Source organism: Cygnus olor, chromosome 18 (assembly GCF_009769625.2).
Source record: "Cygnus olor isolate bCygOlo1 chromosome 18, bCygOlo1.pri.v2, whole genome shotgun sequence".
Taxonomy (NCBI): Eukaryota; Metazoa; Chordata; class Aves; order Anseriformes; family Anatidae; genus Cygnus; species Cygnus olor.
In genome coordinates this window covers 13,158,827-13,180,323 of record NC_049186.1, presented here as the reverse complement: position 1 = coordinate 13,180,323, position 21,497 = coordinate 13,158,827, and the positions used below count along the sequence as shown (strand labels likewise).

At 40.0% G+C, this 21,497-nt stretch overlaps 1 protein-coding gene across 8 annotated transcripts in view; it reads left to right on the top strand.

Moving 5' to 3' along the window:
- The first annotated feature begins 704 nt into the window (after positions 1-704).
- Positions 705-21,497, top strand: part of CSNK1D (casein kinase 1 delta) — a 31,473-nt gene continuing 10,680 nt past the window's right edge. For 4 of the 8 annotated variants that reach the window (XM_040530417.1, XM_040530416.1, XM_040530415.1 and 1 more), the window contains exons 1-8: positions 705-4,390; positions 9,794-9,904; positions 11,393-11,541; positions 12,037-12,265; positions 12,640-12,810; positions 14,309-14,457; positions 14,998-15,169; positions 15,540-15,679. In XM_040530417.1, the coding sequence (XP_040386351.1) occupies positions 4,315-4,390; positions 9,794-9,904; positions 11,393-11,541; positions 12,037-12,265; positions 12,640-12,810; positions 14,309-14,457; positions 14,998-15,169; positions 15,540-15,679 (1,197 nt within the window). In that variant the 5' untranslated portion in view covers positions 705-4,314. Of the gene's footprint in view, positions 4,391-9,793; positions 9,905-10,993; positions 11,245-11,392; positions 11,542-12,036; positions 12,266-12,639; positions 12,811-14,308; positions 14,458-14,997; positions 15,170-15,539; positions 15,680-20,461; positions 20,865-20,891; positions 20,959-21,497 lie in introns of those variants that run through there. The other 4 variants (XR_005813554.1, XM_040530418.1, XM_040530421.1 and 1 more) reach the window with 4 other exon arrangements.

Sequence of the window (21,497 nt, the reverse complement as noted above, 5' to 3'; positions counted from 1 at the left end):
TTTGGGGTAGGGTTTAGCAGCTTGCGTGGTTTTGGGGGCTGGTTTGAGGGATGTCTGCAGAGTCTTGGGGAAGAGAGCTCTTGCCAGCAGTAGGGCATTGATTTTTACTATTTTTTTTCCCCAGAATGAGAGATTTTATCACAGATGAATCAATGAGCAATGCCGTATAACGCCATGGTGGAGTCCCAGGAAAGACTGAGGAGCTGACATACATGGCCTGCGAGAATATTGCTCAGCAGCGACTGCTAGCCTTTTTTAAATGTATATAAATTTATAAATTGTGTTAGTTACAGACATTTAGCAAACCAACTAATGGCTATGCACTGCCATAAAGAACTACAGGCTACCATACTCAGGCTTTAGCAGTTACCATGAGACAAGCAAGATCTGATAGGAGAAAACAAATGCTTCTGATTGATCCTGATCAGAAAGTTTGAGCAACAGGTAGGTTTACTTGGGTAACTTTGCCGGAGCCATGAGTAATAATGCATTATTTGCATACTACCAAGGGAAAGGAGGAATGCTGATCCATAGCCAGCCTTTGGTAGGTGGCATTCCAAGATACCACACTTTCCTCTAGATACCTACATCTACAATTTTTGGTGAAAACCAACAGTATGGAAAATCCTTCTCTCAGCTGCGATCAACAGTTTCTATGTTTGGTCTGCCTCCTGCTGCAAAGAAAACAAGGCCAAGACTAGAAAAAAATATTTCTTTAATTCATTATGTACACCCTTTGTCCACTTCCATTCCCATACCTGCACTGCAGCTTCCCTGACATACACAAGGTTACGTACCTAAGGAGAAACCAACAAAGCTTGCCCCCTTACGAGCAGAAGTAGGACTCACTCACTGCCTCTTCCACTTTATCCTAAACGTTCACCACTTTACGTAGTTTGATACGACCTAAACAATCCACATGTCAATCTGTACATGTGGTCCAGCATACCAACTAATAAAGCCCTGCTTCCTCCCGTCTCTGTCTGTTTGCATGTGCTTCCACTACTAGTTCTGCCCAGGCAATCAGGACACCCACAATTTAAAAGGACAAACAGTGCTCTCCCTAATAAGTATAGCAAGAAGGGCACTACTCTCATTGTCTCCATTCTGGTACATACGCCATGGCATAACTCTTTCTCTCAGCACAGGAGATTGCACAGAACCATGATTATCTCAACACTACTAACAGGCCAAATCACAGAGATCATATGTGACAGAAAAACAGCCAAAGCCCCCTTCCTCCCCCGCACCCCCATGTTTGGTACAAAGCACCCTTCCCCAGTTTTGAGTCTGTAGTGTTTTACAAGCACTTCCCATGCAGAATTGACATGTACTCACAGAATCACAGAATTGTAGGGGTTGGAAGGGACCTCGAGAGATCGTCGGGTCCAACCCCCCTGCCAAAGCCGGTTCCCTAGAGCAGGTTGCCCAGGTAGGTGTCCAGACAGGCCTTGAATACCTCCAGAGAAGGAGACTCCACAACCTCCCAGGGCAGCCTGTTCCAGTGCTCCGTCACCCTCACCGTGAGGAAGTTCTTTCATGTGTTGGTGCGGAACTTCCTGTGCTCCATTTTGTGGCCATTACCCCTTGTCTGGTCTCCACAAACCACTGAAAGAGGTTGGCCAAATCCCTCTGTCTCCCACACTTCAGGTATTTATAAACATTGATGAGATCCCCTCTCAGTCTTCTTTTCTCCAGGCTAAACAGACCCAGGTCTCTCAGCCTTTCCTCATAGGGAAGATGCTCCAGTCCCTGTATCATCTTTGTGGCTCTCCGCTGGACTCTTTCCAGGAGATCCCTGTCTTTTTTGTACCGGGGAGCCCAGAACTGGACACAGTACTCCAGGTGAGGCCTCACCAGGGCAGAGTAGAGGGGGAGGATCACCTCCCTTGACCTGCTGGCCACACTCCTTTTAATGCATGCCAGGATCCCATTGGCCCTCTTGGCCACCAGGGCACACTGCTGGCTCAGGGTCAACCTGTCGTCTACCAGGACCCCCACATCCATCTCCTCAGAGCTCCTCTCAGCCTGTACTGATACGTCCAGTTGTTCCTTCCCAGGTGCAGGACTCTACACTTGCTCTTATTAAACCTCATTTGGTTTCTTCCTGCCCAGCTCTACAGCCTGTCCAGGTCTCGCTGAATGGCAGCACAGCCTTCTGGCATGTTGACCACTCCTCCCAGCTTTGTATCATCCGTGTACTTGCTGAGGGTGGACACTATTCCCTCATCAAGGTTGTTGATGAAGATGTTGAACAAGTCCGGACCCAGCACCGACCCCTGAGGATCACCGCTTGTCACAGGTCTCTAGCCGGACTCTGTGCTGCCGATCACCACCCTCTGAGCTCGGCCAGTCAGCCAGTTCTCAACCCACCTTACTGTCCACTCATCTATCCCACACTTTCTCAGCTTTGCTAGCAGGATGTAGTGGGAGACAGTATCAAAAGCCTTGCTAAAGTCAAGGTAGATGACATCCACTGCTCTCCCCCCATCTACTCAGCTGGTGATGCCATCATAGAAGGCAACGAGGTTGGTCGAGCACAACTTCCCCTTGGTGAATCCATGCTGACTACTCCTCATAACCTTCTTCTCTCCCAATTGCTTGGAGATGGTATCCAGAACAAGCTGTTCCTACAAAAAACTCACACCCATTTTTCATGGTAAAACTCACACCCATTTTTCATGGTAAAACTCTGTGATATCATGTACTGACTAAGAAACTGTTTTCTGGTATTTGATAACTCTTTGCACAGCAGGACTTGGCTCTTAGTGGTGCAGGGAGGAGTACGCTACATTGTACCATGCATCTGAACAAAGGTGAGAGGATCCCATCAGCTTCTTAATGCATGCACACATCCTCTGAGTCTGCCCCTCCCCGTGAACTTAACACTGCAGGCTCTCAACAGCCATCCTACACAGGAAAACATGGCCTGTGTCACCTAGCCTAGTATTCCTGTCCAGATCCCACTTCTTACCTCTGAGCAGCAAACTGCAGCTCTTGCTTGACAGGCAGATGTAGGTTGGTCCTAGTACAAAAGCCAGGGAATCACTGACAGCTGGGACTGTGACACCACCAGAAAACCACGCATCCAGAAAAACCCGCATCTCAGTAATATTACTGGTAGGAAGCAAGTGTCTTTCAAACGCAGGCTTAAACAGTTTGCTCACTTCCAGGACATGGAAAATTTCCCCCTTCCAATTGTACCAGGTCAGTATGTGAAACAACTTGAAAGGTAAGGTACTCAGAGATTCTTTATCCAGAAACCTGCTGTGACTTTACTTTCCCTCCCTCTGTCACACTACACCTCTACCACCCTACACCTCTCTTAATACATCCAGCCCTCTTATATTACAGTCCAGTGCCACCTGCAACCCAGACCCACTAATTCAGCAGCCCCTGAGCTCATGCTAGAAGCTAGCTTCCTGATCTGTCTCACTTATAAGTGCAGCTCCATGATTGACACGAAAGAATACTACCTTGATTCATCCAATATAGTAAGACTAGTCAAGGTCATGATTTAAAGAGGTGTTGCTTCAACAAAACGAGAAAGCAGGCCAAGAGGAACATGTTTTCCCACCACTCCTCTTCCACTCCTGCTCAGAGGCAAGTGGTTCCTTCCACGCCCCACACTGGCAGTTCCTCCACCCCACGGCAGGTCACAGGGGAGATCCCGACACTCCTCACCAACAGCAAAGATCCATTTTGCCCCTGAAGTTTGCATGGTCCGATAGACTTGATTCAGACTTTGTGCCAGACACCCCACAGTCAAACGAGCACACCTCGGAGCCCAGCGCGGCCGCTGTGCCGTCCCGCTGCACTGACTCACGGAGGGGGAACCCGGAAGGCCGCGGGCCGCGTTCCCCGCCCGGCAACCCCTACTTCGCGGCACAGAGCGCCGGGGGGACCCTATGTGGCGGCACGGTGCAGAGTGACAGCAGCCGGTGCCGCCGCGAACGGCTTCTCCTCACAGGGACCGCGCGGCCGGCAGGGTGCTTGAAAACAACCAAGAACGACTCCCCGGCTCCCCAGACACCCCGTCCCCGCAGGCAGCGCGCCCCGCCCCGTTGCTAGGGAAGTGAGGTCACACAGTATGGCGGCTCGGGGCCGAAGCTGCTGACGGGTTGGTGCCGTCTGGAATCCGCGTCCATCCTTCTCGGGAGTTGCGGCGACGGTGCTGCCTGCCTCGCTGTCGCTGAGCGGCAGGACTAAGGCCGCGATGGCATCAGGAACCGCAGGGCTGTGAGGCAGCAGAGCGCGAGCCTGCAGGGCGGGAGGAGCAACAGAACCGGGTCGCGGACGAACCGAGCTGCCGCCATGGAGCTGAGGGTTGGGAACCGGTACCGGCTGGGCCGGAAGATCGGGAGCGGCTCCTTCGGGGACATCTACCTGGGTAAGGAGGGTGGTTCACTGGGGACGTGCCTGGGGGATCTGTGGAGATCGTCGGGGGCTGAGCCGGGGTGGGCGCTGCTCGCTCTCCTGCCCGTTCTTACCGCCGGTCGGGATGAGCTGGGAGCAACTCCCGGAAGCTCGTTTCACCCTCGCAAGAGCTCAGGTTACGCTGGTGTCTGAAGAAATGGCCTTTGATATATGGTGGCTTGCTACGGCACAGCAGTAGCAATTTAATATTTCTTTGACGTCGTGTCTTAATTTAGGTAGTGCAGAAATCGGGACTTCTGGATTATGTCTGTCTCTTCACGTTGTTGTCTTGTGACCTTGGACACCGTTATTTGTCTCATATGTAAAATGGGGATATGAGTTTAAAATCTTTGATCTTTAAAAAACGTTCAGAAAAAGATTTGGGGAAAGAAACGCGAGCATCAGCATTAAATATGATTGCAGTGGACTAGGAAAAATTGCTGTCACAGAGATGCTTGTTTCTCTGGCAAGGCCTAAAAAAATTTAAATGGTAAGGATGACTAAGTTGAGGTAAAAAAAAAAATCTCAAATCCTTCAAAGAATCAGCAGTTCAGCTATCCTGTTGCTTGAATGTTATCCTTATGTCTTAATGCATGTATCTTATTTTGCTACCATGATTTCTACGCGATTTTAAAGTTTGAAGTATTAGTGTTGTCTTTCCGTTCCCATTTATGTAGTTCTCTACAATAGTCACAATGGTTCACTGGTATGACAAGTGGTGGTGGATTCAAGTCCTAAAAAGAAATATGTTTAAAATTGTCAGTACACTCGGCAGACTCTCAAAGTGTAAGAAATGGGTTAAATCCAGAGAAATACATTTCTTTATGCTACCGTATAGAAACAAGTATTTTGCATTTGAAAATTGTGGTAACTTAGGAAAGCAAGTCAAGAGAACTGGAGGGGAGGACCTTGCAGGTGCTAAGGTAGGTTAAAATCACATGTCTGGAGTGTGAAAACATCGTTAGCTAATGTATGTGGTATGTTTGGCAGTGCACACGGTATACAAATGCATTTTTTTCCTAGACAACAATGCTTTGTGTCGTAGTGTACATTTGGTATTCTGAAATAATTTGCTAGCTAAAACTGCTTGTTTACAGGTAATGATACACTGGTTATCTGTAATACAGATCATGTGCTTGATGAAAAATCCATGTTTCTAGCCAAAGGCAAGGAATGTGATTCTTCCTCTCTGTAATGCTTGCATAAAAGACTGAAGACTATTGTGAGAAAGATGGTGGTAACATTAATGCAAAATCTTCATTAGCTATCACTGATGTTTTAAGACAGCAAGTAAAATTTGAAAAATCTTACGATGATTTGAGTTATTCCTACAGAACCATTTGACTGCTGTAAATTAATTCATGTTAGACTATACTGTTAAAGAGCAGGTAAAATAAACATATTTGTACTTCGATTTGTAATCCAAATTAACCGATAAGTCAGGCAACTTGGTTGTTATCTTCCCACATACGGAATCTAGCATGGAAGTCATAGGTATTTTGTCACTTTTGTCGTTACGTGTACAGCCTGCAACAGCAAAGTTGCACAGGAGATAGTAGTTCTCTGTTTATTAGTACTACTGCCATGCTGCATTTTGCACAAGAATTCCCCATCCTCAAATTTTGTCATATTTTTGTTATTCAGTAGTCCATGTGGATTTACAATTAGGTCTTCCTGCAAACATGATGCTTGCCTCAAATTTTGTCCTATTCTTTTTATCCTTAAGTAGTCAGTATGGATTTATAATCAGGTCTTCCTGCAAATGGGATACTTGAGCCAGCAGCTAGCAGAGAATTGTACGCCTGGAAGATCCAGCTAATGGCATGGGTGTCTTTTTCCAGGGGAAAATACTGTCTCAAGAACTTAAATGTTGCAGCACTTTGTAGAGACCCATTTGGTTTGCCTACCATTATATGGTAAAACAGAGGCTTTCAAAATCTATGCTTTTTATGATAAAGAAATGTGTCTGAAAAAAAAAAAGGCTCTACTCAATTGTTTGGATTATACAGTAAGACATAATTACGTAAAAATTACTTCTAAAATTCTGTCAGAGGTCAGTTGTTTTTTTAAGTGCATATGCCTTCTGATACCTCTCAATGGATTTATAGATTTCCACGGTGTAGATTTCCATCTCAATTTAGTGCTTTGAAAGGGGAGATTTAATTATTGTTTCCTGTTTCCATTTCCCCATATTTCTTTAATGCAGCTACGGGGGGTTGAAGACATTCCAGAGAGAAGAGGGGAAGGACCTTCTTTCTTTCTCTCTCTTTCAGTAAGTTACTTGGAAGCAGATCCAACAACTTGGTTGTTATTATCATAGTTCTTTCATACTTTTTCCTCTTATCCATCATACCTCAAGATACGACTTCTGGAATTTGGAAGGCCCACAACTTAGCTTACTTAGAATAATAGGGTCTGTAAAATAGCATTTTGAAATGTAAGACACTAAAGTAAATAAAGTACCATGGAGAACTTTACAAAAATAATTTAGGAAATTAGTGTACCTGCATTTTCTGAAGTTACTTTCCAGAGGAAGATTTGAAATAATAGTATGGATTCCCAGATATTCTGAATAGTATAGAAGATGGACAACATACAGAATTAAAATCAGAGTAAGCATCTGTTTTGTTGCTCCATCCACAAGGTCAAAAAGACATAAGTCATGAAAGCATTACAGTTGCTGTGTTTTCATGTTTTTTTCATTTCCATGTATTTTCTTAGGGATAAACTTTTAGTTGTAAATGAATTAAAATAATCTTCAAGGCCTTCCTTGTGGCAGAGGATTTTGCAATTACTTATAAATTAGAATTTTCCTATTTAAACTAAAAGACTTTCACAACTCTAGACTTTTTCTTTTCATTTCCATGAAGTGCCTCTTTTCATTTTACTGCTTACTGCTACTTTTTCATTACTCATTCTTCTCATAACACTACTTCTGGCTATTGTTCAAGGGTGTATGCAGAAGTGGAGAGCTGTTTAAGGATCTTAGCCCTGTTAGGTGATACAGACTTCTAGGGAAGATCAGATAATCATAAGAAATGACCTACTAGGTCAAGACAATGATTTGTCAAGCAGTGGTGAGCAGAACTTGATAGAGATAATACACATCTTCATTCTCCTATGGGCAAGTCTTGTCTTAATCAAACACAGATGTCTGCAGCTGTCTGTATAAAAAAGTATGCCATTCAGCAGTTTGTGTCAGAAAAGATTTTTGTGTGTTTGTTTGTTTGTTTTTAATATTTATGGTGGGATTAGGGAGGACAGGTAGAGAAGGTAGGGATAAGCATGAAAGACCCAGAGTTCCACAGTTAAAAATCAAGATATTTGTTTGTTGGTGGCAGGGGGTGCGGTGGGTGGGAGAGTGTTAGTGCAAGAACAGAAGACAGTGCCTTTTTCCTTGTAACATTTATCTGTCCTTTCAAATTTCTAGATTGATGTGAACCATAACTCACTTAAAGTCCACCAAAATAATATATTAATAAGATGTGAAAACCTTGGGTTACAGAGTTTCTAGTTGCAACTACTGTGCGGTGACCTTAGTAGAAATCAGGAGTTTGGTGGAGTCATATGAGGCAGATGGACAGCGTTGACTACAGCAGGGGAAAATTAGTTTTTTTCGTGTCTCCCAGATGTGCTGTGCTTATTGTACCTACAGTGTGTTTCAGATGCCCAGTTTTCTTAAGGTGCACTGTGAAATGCCTAGTAACTATTGTCCGTGATGTTCTCTCAGAACAGCTCTCTGTACCAGCAACGCCAATTTAATAGATGTGTGCACACAAGAAGACATTTTATTGATGTAAAAAACAACAGATAGCCTTGCATAAACTCAAAGATAATTCCGTGCTCCACCAGGTATTATCCAGTGAAGAGCTTGATGAAATGGCTGAAACTAGACAAAGTAGAAATCTGAATTCCAAGGCTGTGTTTAATAAATATAACCAAAAAAACCCCAAAACTATACATTTTATTTTTTGTCTTACAAAGGTGCCAAAAATGCATTTTCTGTAAGCATATGTTCTGTTTATTGAATGGTAGGAAAAAACTGTCTCAAGAAGCTTGTGTGATCACTTTTTACACTAAGACTGTGGTGTTGTCTGATTCTGCTTGGAAGACAAGGTATTCCTTAACAGTGTATCTCAGGGAGCCTTCTTTCACATGGTATCAAGAATTTGACTTGAAATGGCAGTAATGCATGGATACGCCTTCATATCCTTTGCTTCCTCAAAAACTAATGGAAAATGTCAACAACATGTGGGAAAGATTTCAGTGGGAACTTTTATTACTTAAAAATGATAAGTAGGTTACAGGTATCTTTCGTATCCAGCAAGTATTCAAGAGCTTGTAACATAGTTTCAGTATTAAATAAGCTTGCCTTGATCTTTAGGTAACAGATCTGCCAGTGTTACCCTAATTAACTTTGCTGATGGCAAAGAAGAAATAAGACAGCTGTGGCATAAGGCTGAATATTTGCTTATAATTTAAATGTTGCTTTAAAGGCAGAAAGGGAGGCAAAGAGAAATGCTTGATTAATACAGAGCTTCAGGTTTATGGAAATAAATTACAGGCAGTGCTATTGAGTGTAATCATAAATGAATTTGAAAATGGACGGAATACTGAGGTAACATAGTCGAATGATAGCATGAAGATATGGATATTCATAAGAGTAATTGCCAGCTGCAAGACTATGGGAAGATTTCAGCGTCAGGTGACGTGCCAGTGGAACAATAGAGGAAATTCAATGCATATAACTGAAAAGTTGTGCCAATTTGTGGCATGAGGCGTTGGCCTGTCTTTATAGTCACGAGGTTATAAAGCAGTGAAGTAGCTCTGTAATAATTTTGCAGTTATAGTTCTGTGAATAAATAACACTCTTGGAGGGGTATTTTATTCCTAGGTAGTCTGCCTCACAGATTAAATATTAATTAAGGTGTCAGAATACACCTGGAGTATGTTGAGATTCAGGAAAGTTGTAGGCTCTGTTTCCAAGACACAAGAGCAGATCTGAATTATTAGCATTTCTTAAGTTGGTGGGCATATGTGCTATGCCTACAAACACTCCTTATGAGCACCTCCACCACAAACTGGAAGTGAAATGACTCCCCTCAGACCATGCACCCATTTTTTTTTTTGGTATGAGATGGCAGCCTTTGTCTTCCTGAGCTAATTTATTTAATATTTTTCTCTTAAACTGCTAGTCTGTTGGAGGGAATTTATAAGACTTCGGGAGAATTTTTAGATAACCACAGCTGGAAGTACTTAATCTCTGGATCTTTACCGTTGAGAATAAACTTGTCAATATTTGTTTTGTTTCAGTCTTGATAAAGGAAATGCATCTTAACAATATCTTGGCCAATGTTTTATTTTTTTCTTGTTTTAGGAACTGATATTGCTGCTGGAGAGGAGGTTGCAATTAAGTTGGAATGTGTGAAAACCAAACATCCTCAGCTCCACATTGAGAGTAAAATCTACAAAATGATGCAGGGTGGAGGTAGGCAAACTTTCCTTCCTCAGAGATTGAGTTGTTTGTTTTTATTCTTGTCTTTGATATATCTGCTACCTGCAAATAAATAATGGTTGAGAGCTTTCTTAGCAGACTAGAAGGAGGTGGGAAAGGTGGCAGGGTAGGTGAAGAGCAGTACTGCATAGTAGGGTTTAGCCTGATTTGGTTAATACTAGTAGCACAATTCTAAACTTAGTAAATTCAGGATATTATTTGTTTCATATGCTTGCATTCTTTCTTCTGAGGTAAAAGTATTTTCTTGCTATAAAAATTCCAAGACATAATGGCATTAGTAATAGAGAATAGGACTGAAGTAACTTCATAGCTACTGCAAGGTATTACACTGGGATAACTTACTTATGTTTTTGGAATTCTGCAAATGTAAGATTCCCACTACAGTCTGTATATAGCCTGAATACCCTTCATAGAGTAAAATAATTCCTGTATGGGCTTACTAAGACTATGATGGTTCCTTCTGTGGATGAACACTGCAAAGGCAGATGGCAGAAGGTTAAGTAACTGCCAACTAAGGGTTTCTCTCTGAAGGGAATTTAGGAAAAAATAATTCATATTAAATAAGGGTAACGTGGGTTAATTACAACCTAGGTGATTATAAACCAGATGATCTTTAAGGTCCATTCCAATCCAAACCATATTACAATTCTATAAATGATTGCATACCACTTCACTTCCAAAATGCATAAAATTAAAATAACGGTATTTGAAATTCTGAGTGATACTTTCTACAATTCAAGGTTTAATTCAAAGCATATGATCAGTTTGTACAGTTTTATGTGAAATAATTTTCATGAGTTTCTCCATAAAGTGGAGCTGACTTTAATTTTCCATCTAGAAATGCAGCAGTCTAAGATGTATCATTAACAATACTGCTTTGGTAGGGATTCACCAACAGCAAATGTAATGGAACTGGAGGGAACGCACGAATATGAAGCAAGGGTGAAATTTCATTTGAAATTGTAACAGAAAAGAGGTATTTTACAGTGATCTTGTAGGCTTTGAAACTAAGAATTTAATTTCAAAAACTTTATTTAGCAATAACATTTACTGGTTTGTCAATGTCTTTATTTTCAGGCTTCCAATTTATTCCTTACTGCCATCTTGGAGACTACTGAGTGTTTACACATGTAAAGTGCTTAAGGTTGAAATCCAGCAAAACCACTAACTTCTTTCAAGATACATTCTTAGCACAAAGCCTGGGAGGTGACAGGAAAGAAGAAAAAGGCTGTTTTTAGATCTCTAGTTATAATTTTGTATTGGTTCAGCTATGAAGTGATGAAACTTTTCAGAACAGCTGAAGGTAGCATAAGGTACATAGGTACATCTTTGCTGTAAATACAAGCTTTGACAATAATGTTTATGATGCTTAGAATTCATCTTTATGAGCTTTGGAGATTTGTGTATATGAACTCTATAAATCAGATTATTATACTGAATAAACTGTTTCCTTTGTTCCAGTGGGTATTCCCACAATTAAGTGGTGTGGAGCTGAAGGGGACTACAATGTCATGGTGATGGAGCTGCTGGGGCCGAGTCTTGAAGATCTCTTCAATTTTTGTTCAAGGAAATTTAGTCTCAAGACAGTCTTGTTACTTGCTGACCAAATGGTAGGAAACAATTTTCTTGTTCTTGGCAGTGAAATACATTGGGCATATTAAAATTTCTTGAGTGACCATATCCGTCTGTATTTTATTTCTTTAATTTAGAGGCGATTAGGATGTATCATTACAAGAAAAAAAAGCACGTTTCGAGTTTTTTCTCTAAATATGAAGTGTCACGTCAAAAGTAATGGCAAAGTTTTGATTTGATTTGAAAACTGGATATGAGCTGTTTGCAAAGCAGATGTTACACTGCTTAAATACAAAGAAATTCCCCCGAGGAAGTTTTTAAAAACAAATCTAAAATAGACACTAATCTAAATCTAAGAAAGAGATGGAGAGAAAGTTTACCTATTGTCTTCTAAATTATACTCTGTAATGTTGTTATATTTTTCATTAAAAAAATCTTTACCTTTTTTATCGCAAAGGCAGTGTGGCTAGTGTTTTCCTAACAGAAAAAGTGTATGGCTGATCTCTCCGTTGTTTCTCATCCTCTGTACTTAGATTAGTCGAATTGAGTATATTCACTCTAAGAATTTCATCCACCGAGATGTGAAACCAGATAACTTCTTAATGGGCCTGGGGAAGAAAGGAAATCTTGTCTACATAATAGACTTTGGATTAGCAAAGAAGTATCGAGATGCTCGAACTCACCAACATATCCCATATCGTGAAAATAAAAACTTAACAGGAACTGCTCGTTATGCATCCATCAACACTCATCTTGGAATTGGTGAGCTGGGGAAAAGCAATAAGTAGAAACTTAAAAAGTGTAAAAGGATGATGCACATACCGTTAGGGCAACTGGATGTTGCTTTATGGAGGCATAGAGGACGGTCCCTATTTCTGGCAATAACAGTGCAGTATGCTTGGGCTCATAACTGTTGGTGGGGTGGGATTTAGTTGGTTTGTAATTCTAAGGAATTAACACATTTTTTAATAACTGAAAGGATGATAGGCTTTTTCTAATACTGGATGAATTTAACATGAACATAATAATTTTCATCTATCTGTTGTGTTTCTAAGGATTTTTATGACACGTTGCAGACTTGTGTTTTTCCACTAGATAATGAAACCTAATGAGTCCACTTTTTTATGCTGTTGTAGAGCAATCTCGCAGAGATGACTTGGAGTCCTTGGGCTATGTACTGATGTATTTTAACCTGGGCTCCCTCCCCTGGCAGGGACTGAAAGCAGCAACAAAGAGGCAGAAATATGAACGTATCAGTGAAAAGAAAATGTCTACACCCATTGAGGTTTTGTGTAAAGGATATCCTTGTAAGTTACTCTTTTGTGGCACTAGGCCCACGTGTTCATTTTTTAGTGGTATTTCTTCTTTATTTACACTATGTATTTCGAAGGGTGGCATGGTATGTGTGATCTGCGCCATATTGTGTGTACATGCATATATGCTGGCTGGATAATTCCAACAGCCAAATAGCTTCTTGAGAAACTGCCCATTTCTTCTTATGTGTGGATACTGTTTCTTTGATAAATCAGATTGTATACTGAATTGCAGCTTTTATCTGTTGCTGTTTTGTTTAGGATTTGCCATTCTAGGTTCATCCAGTTTGGCCTGTGGATGGCCAGCATCTGTGAGTGGCATAAGAAACCCTCCTGTATCTTAGCATTGTCCCTCAAAACTGTTCTGTTTCTCTATTTAGTATTTACACCACACTAATAATTAGGCATTTTTAAGCCATGCAAAACGATAAATTTGTTTTAAAACTTGTTAACATTAGTTACCCTCAGAGAATATTGTTCATATTTCATAAAGAGATCTCTGTTCTTTCCTTGCTCTTGTCTTTGGCAGCTAGGTATGATAATGAGAACTGTAGTTATTGTTAGGGATGTATGGAAGCTCGTTTTCTTCAGTTTGTTTCACCAGTAATTTCATATATGTTCCTTTACACTCCTTTACTCATTAGGAGTAGGACTCGATGATCCTTATGGGTCCCTTCCAACTCAGGATATTCTGTGATTTACTATTTCTTTTCTCTGGGGTTAACAGACGGGGAAGACTAGCCAGCTTTTCTTGTGCTGTTTGTTAGAACTCCTTACTTAACATGAATTATTAATACGTTATTTTAGGTGGAAAGGCTTGAATTCAAAAGCTGGTAGTTTGATAGTGATTTTTTCTCTGGAGCACTGAATTCACAACAGCATTCTGTTTTTGCTGTGTAGCTAGTATTTTGTGTGCCATATTAAAAACAAAGAAAACAAACAAAAACCACAACAGGTGTTCACGCTATTGCAAGTTTAAAATTGTAGCATAACTTACATGGGAGATTTATATTGGTCCCCATTCAGATTCTCTTCACCCTTCCTGCCCCTTGTTTTTATGAGGTAGCAGACGCACATCTTCATGTAACTTAACAAGGAAGAGATGCTATTCGATGTCCTAAAATAAATGAAATTTAAATACAGGCAGTGCTAAAAAGGCAAATAAATCTCTTCTCTTTTGCTCAAATGTAGTTTTAAACCTGTTTTTACTCTCTCTCTCTCCATCCCTCCACCTTTATTATTCAGTCCTCTCCGCTGTTGACAAATGGGGTCTTTACCTAATCTGTGATAGACAAATAATTTCCTTTTCAGGCCATACTTGGTCCCAACACTTGGGATATAGTGTTGCCTTCAGTAGATGTCTAGTATTAGGTCAGTATTTTTTTTCTTATGTTCAGGAGATTTTATTATTATTTTTTTTTATTTTTTATGGTTCAGATTTATAAAAAGCAAATGTAAGCTGAAGGAAAAATATGGCTTTCTTGTATTACAGCTGAATTTGCCACATACTTGAATTTCTGCCGTTCTCTGCGTTTTGATGACAAACCGGACTACTCCTATCTAAGGCAATTATTCAGAAACCTCTTTCACCGACAAGGGTTCTCCTATGACTATGTGTTTGACTGGAACATGCTGAAATTTGTGAGTAGTTGGTGTAGCATTCTAAAACAATTTCTGTAATGATTTTTTTTACTACATTATCAGATTTAAGTTCTTAACCAATACTGTAAGAGTGTTTTGTCCCAGAAGATGTATTGTCTAAAAAATAAATTTAAAAATCGGGAAAAGCAAGAGGTAAGGGAGCCATTAGATTGGGGTTTAATGACAAAGTTGCGGTTAACAGTGTTATAAATGTATAAGACTTCTGAGATACCTCTTTCAAGGTAGTTGCCGTGTTATGTTACTGAATTCTCATTTTCTCCTATCTTGGTCTTCAGCACAGGTCCCTTGCAACTGTTTAGATGTCTAGCTGCCATAACCATATGTGTGTACATTTTGAAGACTTTCCCAACAGTTGTATGAACTGAATATATGATAGTTCTTGAGAAAATTTACCAAAAATGTAGTACCCTAGCAAATTTCAATTTATGGGTTGTCCAGTTCTTTATTTTCCGCACTTATCCAAATACATAGTTGTAAGCTCAATAATCCCCTAAGTTGTTCACTAGTCCTGACCCGTAGGGTGCAAGCAGAGCGACTGAAGATGCTGAACGTGAAAGGAGAGAACGAGAGGAAAGATTGAGACATACACGAAATCCAGCTGTTCGTGGACTACCCTCCACTGCTTCTGGCAGGCTGAGGGGAACACAAGATGTAGCTCCTCCTACTCCTCTTACCCCAACTTCACACGCTGGTAAGTAAGCAAATACTTGGGCAGATGTACTTTGCAGACTACTCTAATTTGTAGTTAGTTCCTGGTCACTGGAATTTGAAATTAGAATTAGGATACCTGAGTGGTATTTGTCTCTGATCAGGGTTTCATTTTTTTTGCTTGTCTGATTGTGTTAGTTTTTTCCCCCCACTTACTTTGCGGTAGATTGAAGGTAATTGTATATATTCATTACCTGCCAATTGCTACTTAGAGGTAACTGAGGAGGATGAAAGCCTTGATTTCTGTGGTTTGATGTTGAAGTTACATGGGCAAACGAGAGTGTAATTTTTCCAGTGACCGCATTTTAATCCCATTTCTTATTAGGAAAATTCTAATGTAATTTTTCTCACAGCCAACACTTCTCCTCGACCAGTGTCTGGTATGGAACGAGAAAGGAAAGTGAGTATGAGATTGCATCGTGGTGCCCCAGTCAATGTCTCATCATCTGACTTAACAGGACGACAAGATACTTCTCGCATGTCAACTTCGCAGGTAAGAAAGATTTTTATGTAATGGAAAAATAATGGTGATTTGATAAAGTTAATTTGCCAAAAGAACATACCAGTTAATTGATGTTATTTCATACTGATTTTATAGTTGACTGAAATAAACACTTGAAATTTTACCTGAATGTTTGTGATGTTGCTGTAGAATATTCTAATATTTTTTTAATCGTAGCAGCAATAAGTTTAACATTCTCAAAGCAGTATGGAGTCACTGGTTTATGAGATCATGCAAAAAACTAGAGATAAAGAATTTTTACCTAAAATTACAGTTCCTTTGGTCATTGAATATCTTATGTCAGTTTTCACTTAAGAAGCAGGGCAAGTTGGAGGCAGTTTTAAAAGTCATGTTTTCAAATGAGTAGCGCAGAGAATATTGGTGCAGAATAGACAAGAAATAGTTGGTAAAGAACAGGAAAGAGCAGAAGTCAAGAAATGTAGTGCAGTACTGTATTTCTGAGCAGAAAAGAAGCCACGTGCATAGATGATTGAGAGGTCACACACGGTAGGCTCGATTGAAGAGGATGACAGGAAGATGAATGAATGATACAGTGTTTCATAGCCGTTGTCTGCACTGAAGTCATTCTCATTGGTCATGGTGACTTAGCAAAGAGATTTTAAGATGTTGTTTTTAGGATTGGCAAATTGTGTTTAAATGTATTTTAGCTCTTCATGCTACAGCTGAAACATTCATTCTTCAGGGTATTAACACAGACTTGTCCTAAGTAGTGGTAGCCTAGATTTGAATATCTTACCTTTAGTCTTACCTACAGCACACTGGTACACTGCAACAGCAGTGGGAGAGCAGTATGTTAGGAGGACTGGTGCAGTTGCCTACAGTTTTTTTCTTCATGTCTCAGCACTCTGCTGGAGATCTAACTGCATAATTCTTGCTGTGGACTGGTTATTCCTTGTTGACAGAGAGTGTTGATAAAAATGAATTCAGTTCCTTTTGGCTTCATCATTTCATTGTCAGAATTAATTATTTTGGATAATACATGTTCTTACGTATAAAGTTTTAGTGCTAGAGAGGGCACTCTTTTGGATGGAGGTGAGATAGTAAAGACTGAGGGTGCAAGGTTGATTTGGTGTGTGGATGCTACATTCTGGCCTGCAGTGTAAATCAAAAAGAAGTCAGTGAAAGGACGATGGAATCAGATAAAATACAAATCTGGAGCTGACTGACTTCATTCTCTTTCTCAGAATAAAATGAAAACATGTGAGATAGGTTGTGTTTGCAAAAAGAATGCAAAGATGATAATTACCTATGTCAGAGAGGTGTTTTTTTAAATCAGTTTCAAAATGCTTTTAAGAAAGAAGGAAACTTACTTCCCTGAACTGTGTAATAGCAGGAATAGAAAGAGCACAACAGCTGAATGAGAAGTTGGATACAGTGTAAAAACTATTTCAGTGCTTTTAGGCATATCCGCGTCAAAGGGGTCCAAGTGTAGAAGGTGCCATTTATCCCGTTAGAAATGGTCCTGGTAGGAGATTAGGTTTGGTTAGTCTGAACTTGTCTTAAATTCATTTGTTATATTAATGACTTGTGTATGTGACATTTTTTTCTGAATGTTGTAAAGTATGAGAAATACAGAGGGGCTCTCACAGACCGTACTGTGAGATTGTGTAGGAACCTGAGGTTTTTGAGTAATCTTTGAACACACAGATGTATAATTTGTGGCGTGTGTCAACAGTATGGTCTGGCTTTATTGCACATTTCAGTACCTGCCGTTTAACACTCTGCTCCGTGTATGGAATTTGACTTATTTACAATTCCAATAATGGACTAGTCAGGAGCTTCTTGGGTTAAAATTTATCATTAATCATTTGTCATCTTCATTTAATTTTTACTGAAGCAGTGAACAACTGCTGGTCTCCAGTTGTGGTGGCTGAATAACAGTATTCAACAGTAGTATAATTCTAAAAGCTTCCCAAGGGCCTCTCAGATTCGGAAGGCAAGAGAGATTTACTTAGATTTTACTTTATAACACTTACCTGTGAGCTCATCAGAGACAATTTCAGTTTTCATTTTCACAGTTCTCACTTGAGCCATCTTGCCTTCTATGGACTAAGTTGCAAGTTTTCATAGCTTATGCTTTTACTGTTTTCATAATGTTGAAGTAGTTTTTCCATAGTCAAAAATTATCTTTGCATGTTAACCAGGTTATAAAATAGACTATGGATTTCCCATTGTCTTTATACCTTATTCTTAGGAAAACCTAAAGTATCTAACTTGGATGTCCTATTAAGGACAACTTTTTTTTTGAGTAGGTGTAAAGAATGTAGAAAAATATCTATTCCATGTCATATCAGGAAAATAGTAAAGAAAAGCAACTGTTTGTCCATGCCTGTTCCAATTATATTAGTTTCCTTTCAGAGTCTTAAGAGAATATGTGACCAGTGTCCCTTTTTCAGGAAGTGCTTAGACCATACTCCTGGTAGAAAACAACTTTTAAACTTCACTATTCAGATCTACAGATGTCTTAGGTTAAGAACTAGATTTATTAGAGTTGTTATTTATAACTTGATTACTTAGTTTTGTTATGTTATTTGGATGGCTTGGTTTGGTAAAGCATCACTGCATCTATAATCTCCACCTCTCTTCATTCAGAGGAAGAGCTAATGCTTGTTAAACTCTGGGGAATGGAAATTTGCTGATGTTATTCAATCAAGTAGAATTCTTAAAGATGACTCCATGTTTGTATCTATCTTTTTTTCAAACTGAGTTTCGATCAGTTTGTACTGAAACTGAAAGCTAAGGCTAGGAATGTAGATAATAGAAACCAAACTTACATTACAGAATATAGCTCTTCTCAAAGAAGTTTAACACTCATGGAAAAATGGTGATTGGTAAAGATAGCAAAATAGATGTCATACATATTCCCCACCTCTAACGCTTTGACCACATAGTACCTGAATCATTCCAGTTGAAAATACTAGCACTTTGTAATAATACATAAGAAGAGTTTATTCAAATAACAAGTAGTACGTCTCCAAAAGGGTTTATGGAACTTAGTGTTTCTGGTGAAATGACGTTAAGTTCTATGACAGTACTTTCCTTGATGATGTGGGAGTGAATGCAGCAGCTGAAAACCTGCAGGTTTTGAGATGTTTAACAGTGATAAACATTGGTGAGAGTTGGGCAGTCATGTAAATCCTAATCAAATAAAATATATATTAAGGCAAGGCTCCAAAACCTAAAGAGCATCAAGGAGTGAAGCCAATTGGCTTCTATGGGCATCAATCACAGCGTTGATAGCCAGTCAAGGGAGGTGATTGTCCTGCTCTACTCTGTGCTCTTGCAGCCTCACTTCAAGTACTGTGTGCAGTTTTGGGCACCACAGTATAATAAGGACATAAATGGAGGCTATTAGAGAGCCTCCAAAGGAGGTTGACAAAGATGGTGAAGGGTCTAGAGGACAAGACGTATGAGGAGTGGCTGAAGTCACTTGGATTGTTCAGCCTGGAGAAGTGGAGACTGAGAGGAGGCCTCATGGCAGCCTGCAGCTTCCTCACAAGGGGAGCAGAGGGGCAGGCACTGATCTCTTCTCTCTGGTGACAGCGACAGGACCCAAGGGAATGCATGGAGCTGCAACAGGGGAGCTTCAGGTTGGACTTTTGGGTAGTCCTGTGCAGAGCCAGGAGTTGGACTCAATAATCCTTGTGGGTCCCTTTCAATTCAGGATGTTCTGTGATTCTGTGATATGTGGGAACTATATTGGTGATGAATGATGACTGAGAAGGCTTTGGGTGTAACTTTGGAGAGGCTGGTGTGATGTCACAATGAAAGGGTGTAATTTCATCCTTGAATGCATATATAATACAGTAATGAACAGAAATAGGGAGGTTATTTTATATCATTCATGAGACAGATGCTATAATATTATGTCCAGTTCAGTTCTCATCATCTTGATCTGCTGAAAATCTGAAAATAACAGAGAACAGCTGTAAAAATTGTGCTTGGGAAAACATACTGTACGATACTAGAGTTTCAATTTAGTGTCTTTCAGTTTGAAAGATAAGAGATCATCCTGAGTTAGTTGGAGTAGTATCTTAGCAACAGCAGTTAGAACAGGAAATTCAGTCTATATAGAATATATACATAAAGCACCTGTCGCTTAGTATTAAAACCGCTCATGTTTAAAGAAGTGTGATGCAGAGGTCTAAGTGAAGGCAGTTAGCTACTGAAACAACTTCTAAAAGACATACGGGATCTTCTGTCCTCTTTGTGTTTGCATCAAAACTGGATTCCTTTTTAGGTGGTGTATTCAGGTCCAAAGCAAGCCTAAATTACTAGTCTCAATGTAGTGAAGAGTTGTGATCTGAGCTGGACGGAAAGTCATACTAGCTGTTAAAATATCGTTCTGCTCTTAAGCTGTATGAATGAATTGTTTGCTAGGTCTCCTTTACGTAGTCAGTCTATAAACATTAAGAAACACAGTGAAGGAAGGCATAAGTATTCCAGTAAGCATTACTTTGAAGCAGTTCTGTCAGTCCAGACTGCACAGGCTGCCTCCTGAAAGCATGACTATGCAGTGCTCAACTCAGGAATCTAGTTACAGGTGAGTAGCCTTCATTTCCTTTCACAGAAGGTTCAGTCCTGAAAACAAACAAACAAACAAAAAAGAAAACTACTTCAGTTGGACTGCTCATGGTGTACAGTAAGTTATTTTATTTATTCCTCTTGAATGTGTCATGTTCAGCCATGTTCAGCACCTGACAGTCAAAGCAGTGCATAATTCCTACTGGTAATAGACATATCTCTCCTTAGCTGGAAGAAGAGATTGGAGTGCTGCACAAAGAAATATTTGAACAACTATCTTTGAAAAGAGAAGCTTTCGGAAAACTATAGCCAACACTGGCATTGAACAACTCAAGTGTTGTGCCCACTGGGAAAAAGCAACATTCTTCCAATGCCTTTGCATTTTTCATCTCCTCATGAGCGAATCTTTCTACACATATGTGTCTTAATAGGCATCATACTCTGCATTGTTCTTCTGACCGTCAGCTTTCTTTGAGAACTAATGATTTTTTCCTTTTACGTATGTCCTAATATGATAGAACTGTTGGATAGAAATCTGAAATCAGAGCTCTTCTAAAGATACATTTGCAACTGCCAATTTAGGTTGGATATTTTTAGACATCTTTATATATTGGGGCAGTGGAACCATTACAAATTGCTGTCTTTTCCCCTACCTCAGAATAGCATTCCTTTCGAACACCATGGCAAGTAGCTGCTCGTCTCCTTTCGTTGGAAGGCAGCACTGGGTGAGTGCTTCTCATTAGACACCAAAACTTTGGATGGGGTGGGGAAAAAATCTTTGGAAACATCCAACCTTGCTTCTCCTCACATTATCTCATAGTGGTACTGTGCCTTCCAGTCAGATACTCGAGGCAGCATTGTTTTTCTCTAAAAGAAAAAATAAATGCCCTTCCAAAAGTTGAATTAGTACTGCTATTCCACTTAGACTCTTTAGCAGAATTGACAAAAACAGTGACTTGAAGGGTCCATAAAATCATTAAAGCATCAATAATAAAATAATCAACTCTACATTTTAGATGGTTTACCATTACATCTTTCCAGGGATGTTTATGCAGCCGTGTGTCATCCATTCAAAAACAGACCAGCTTCAGAACTGTAAAAGCAAAATACTTATATGAAGAATCAGTTAACTATATTACTCAGACAAGGCTCTGCCTTGTCGTGAATGAAATGTTCTACCACAGCAGTATCTCATTTTTCACTGTTTTATATTCTTCTCCGTTCCTTAAGAGCTATCATTTTTAAAATATTCAGATACTAATGA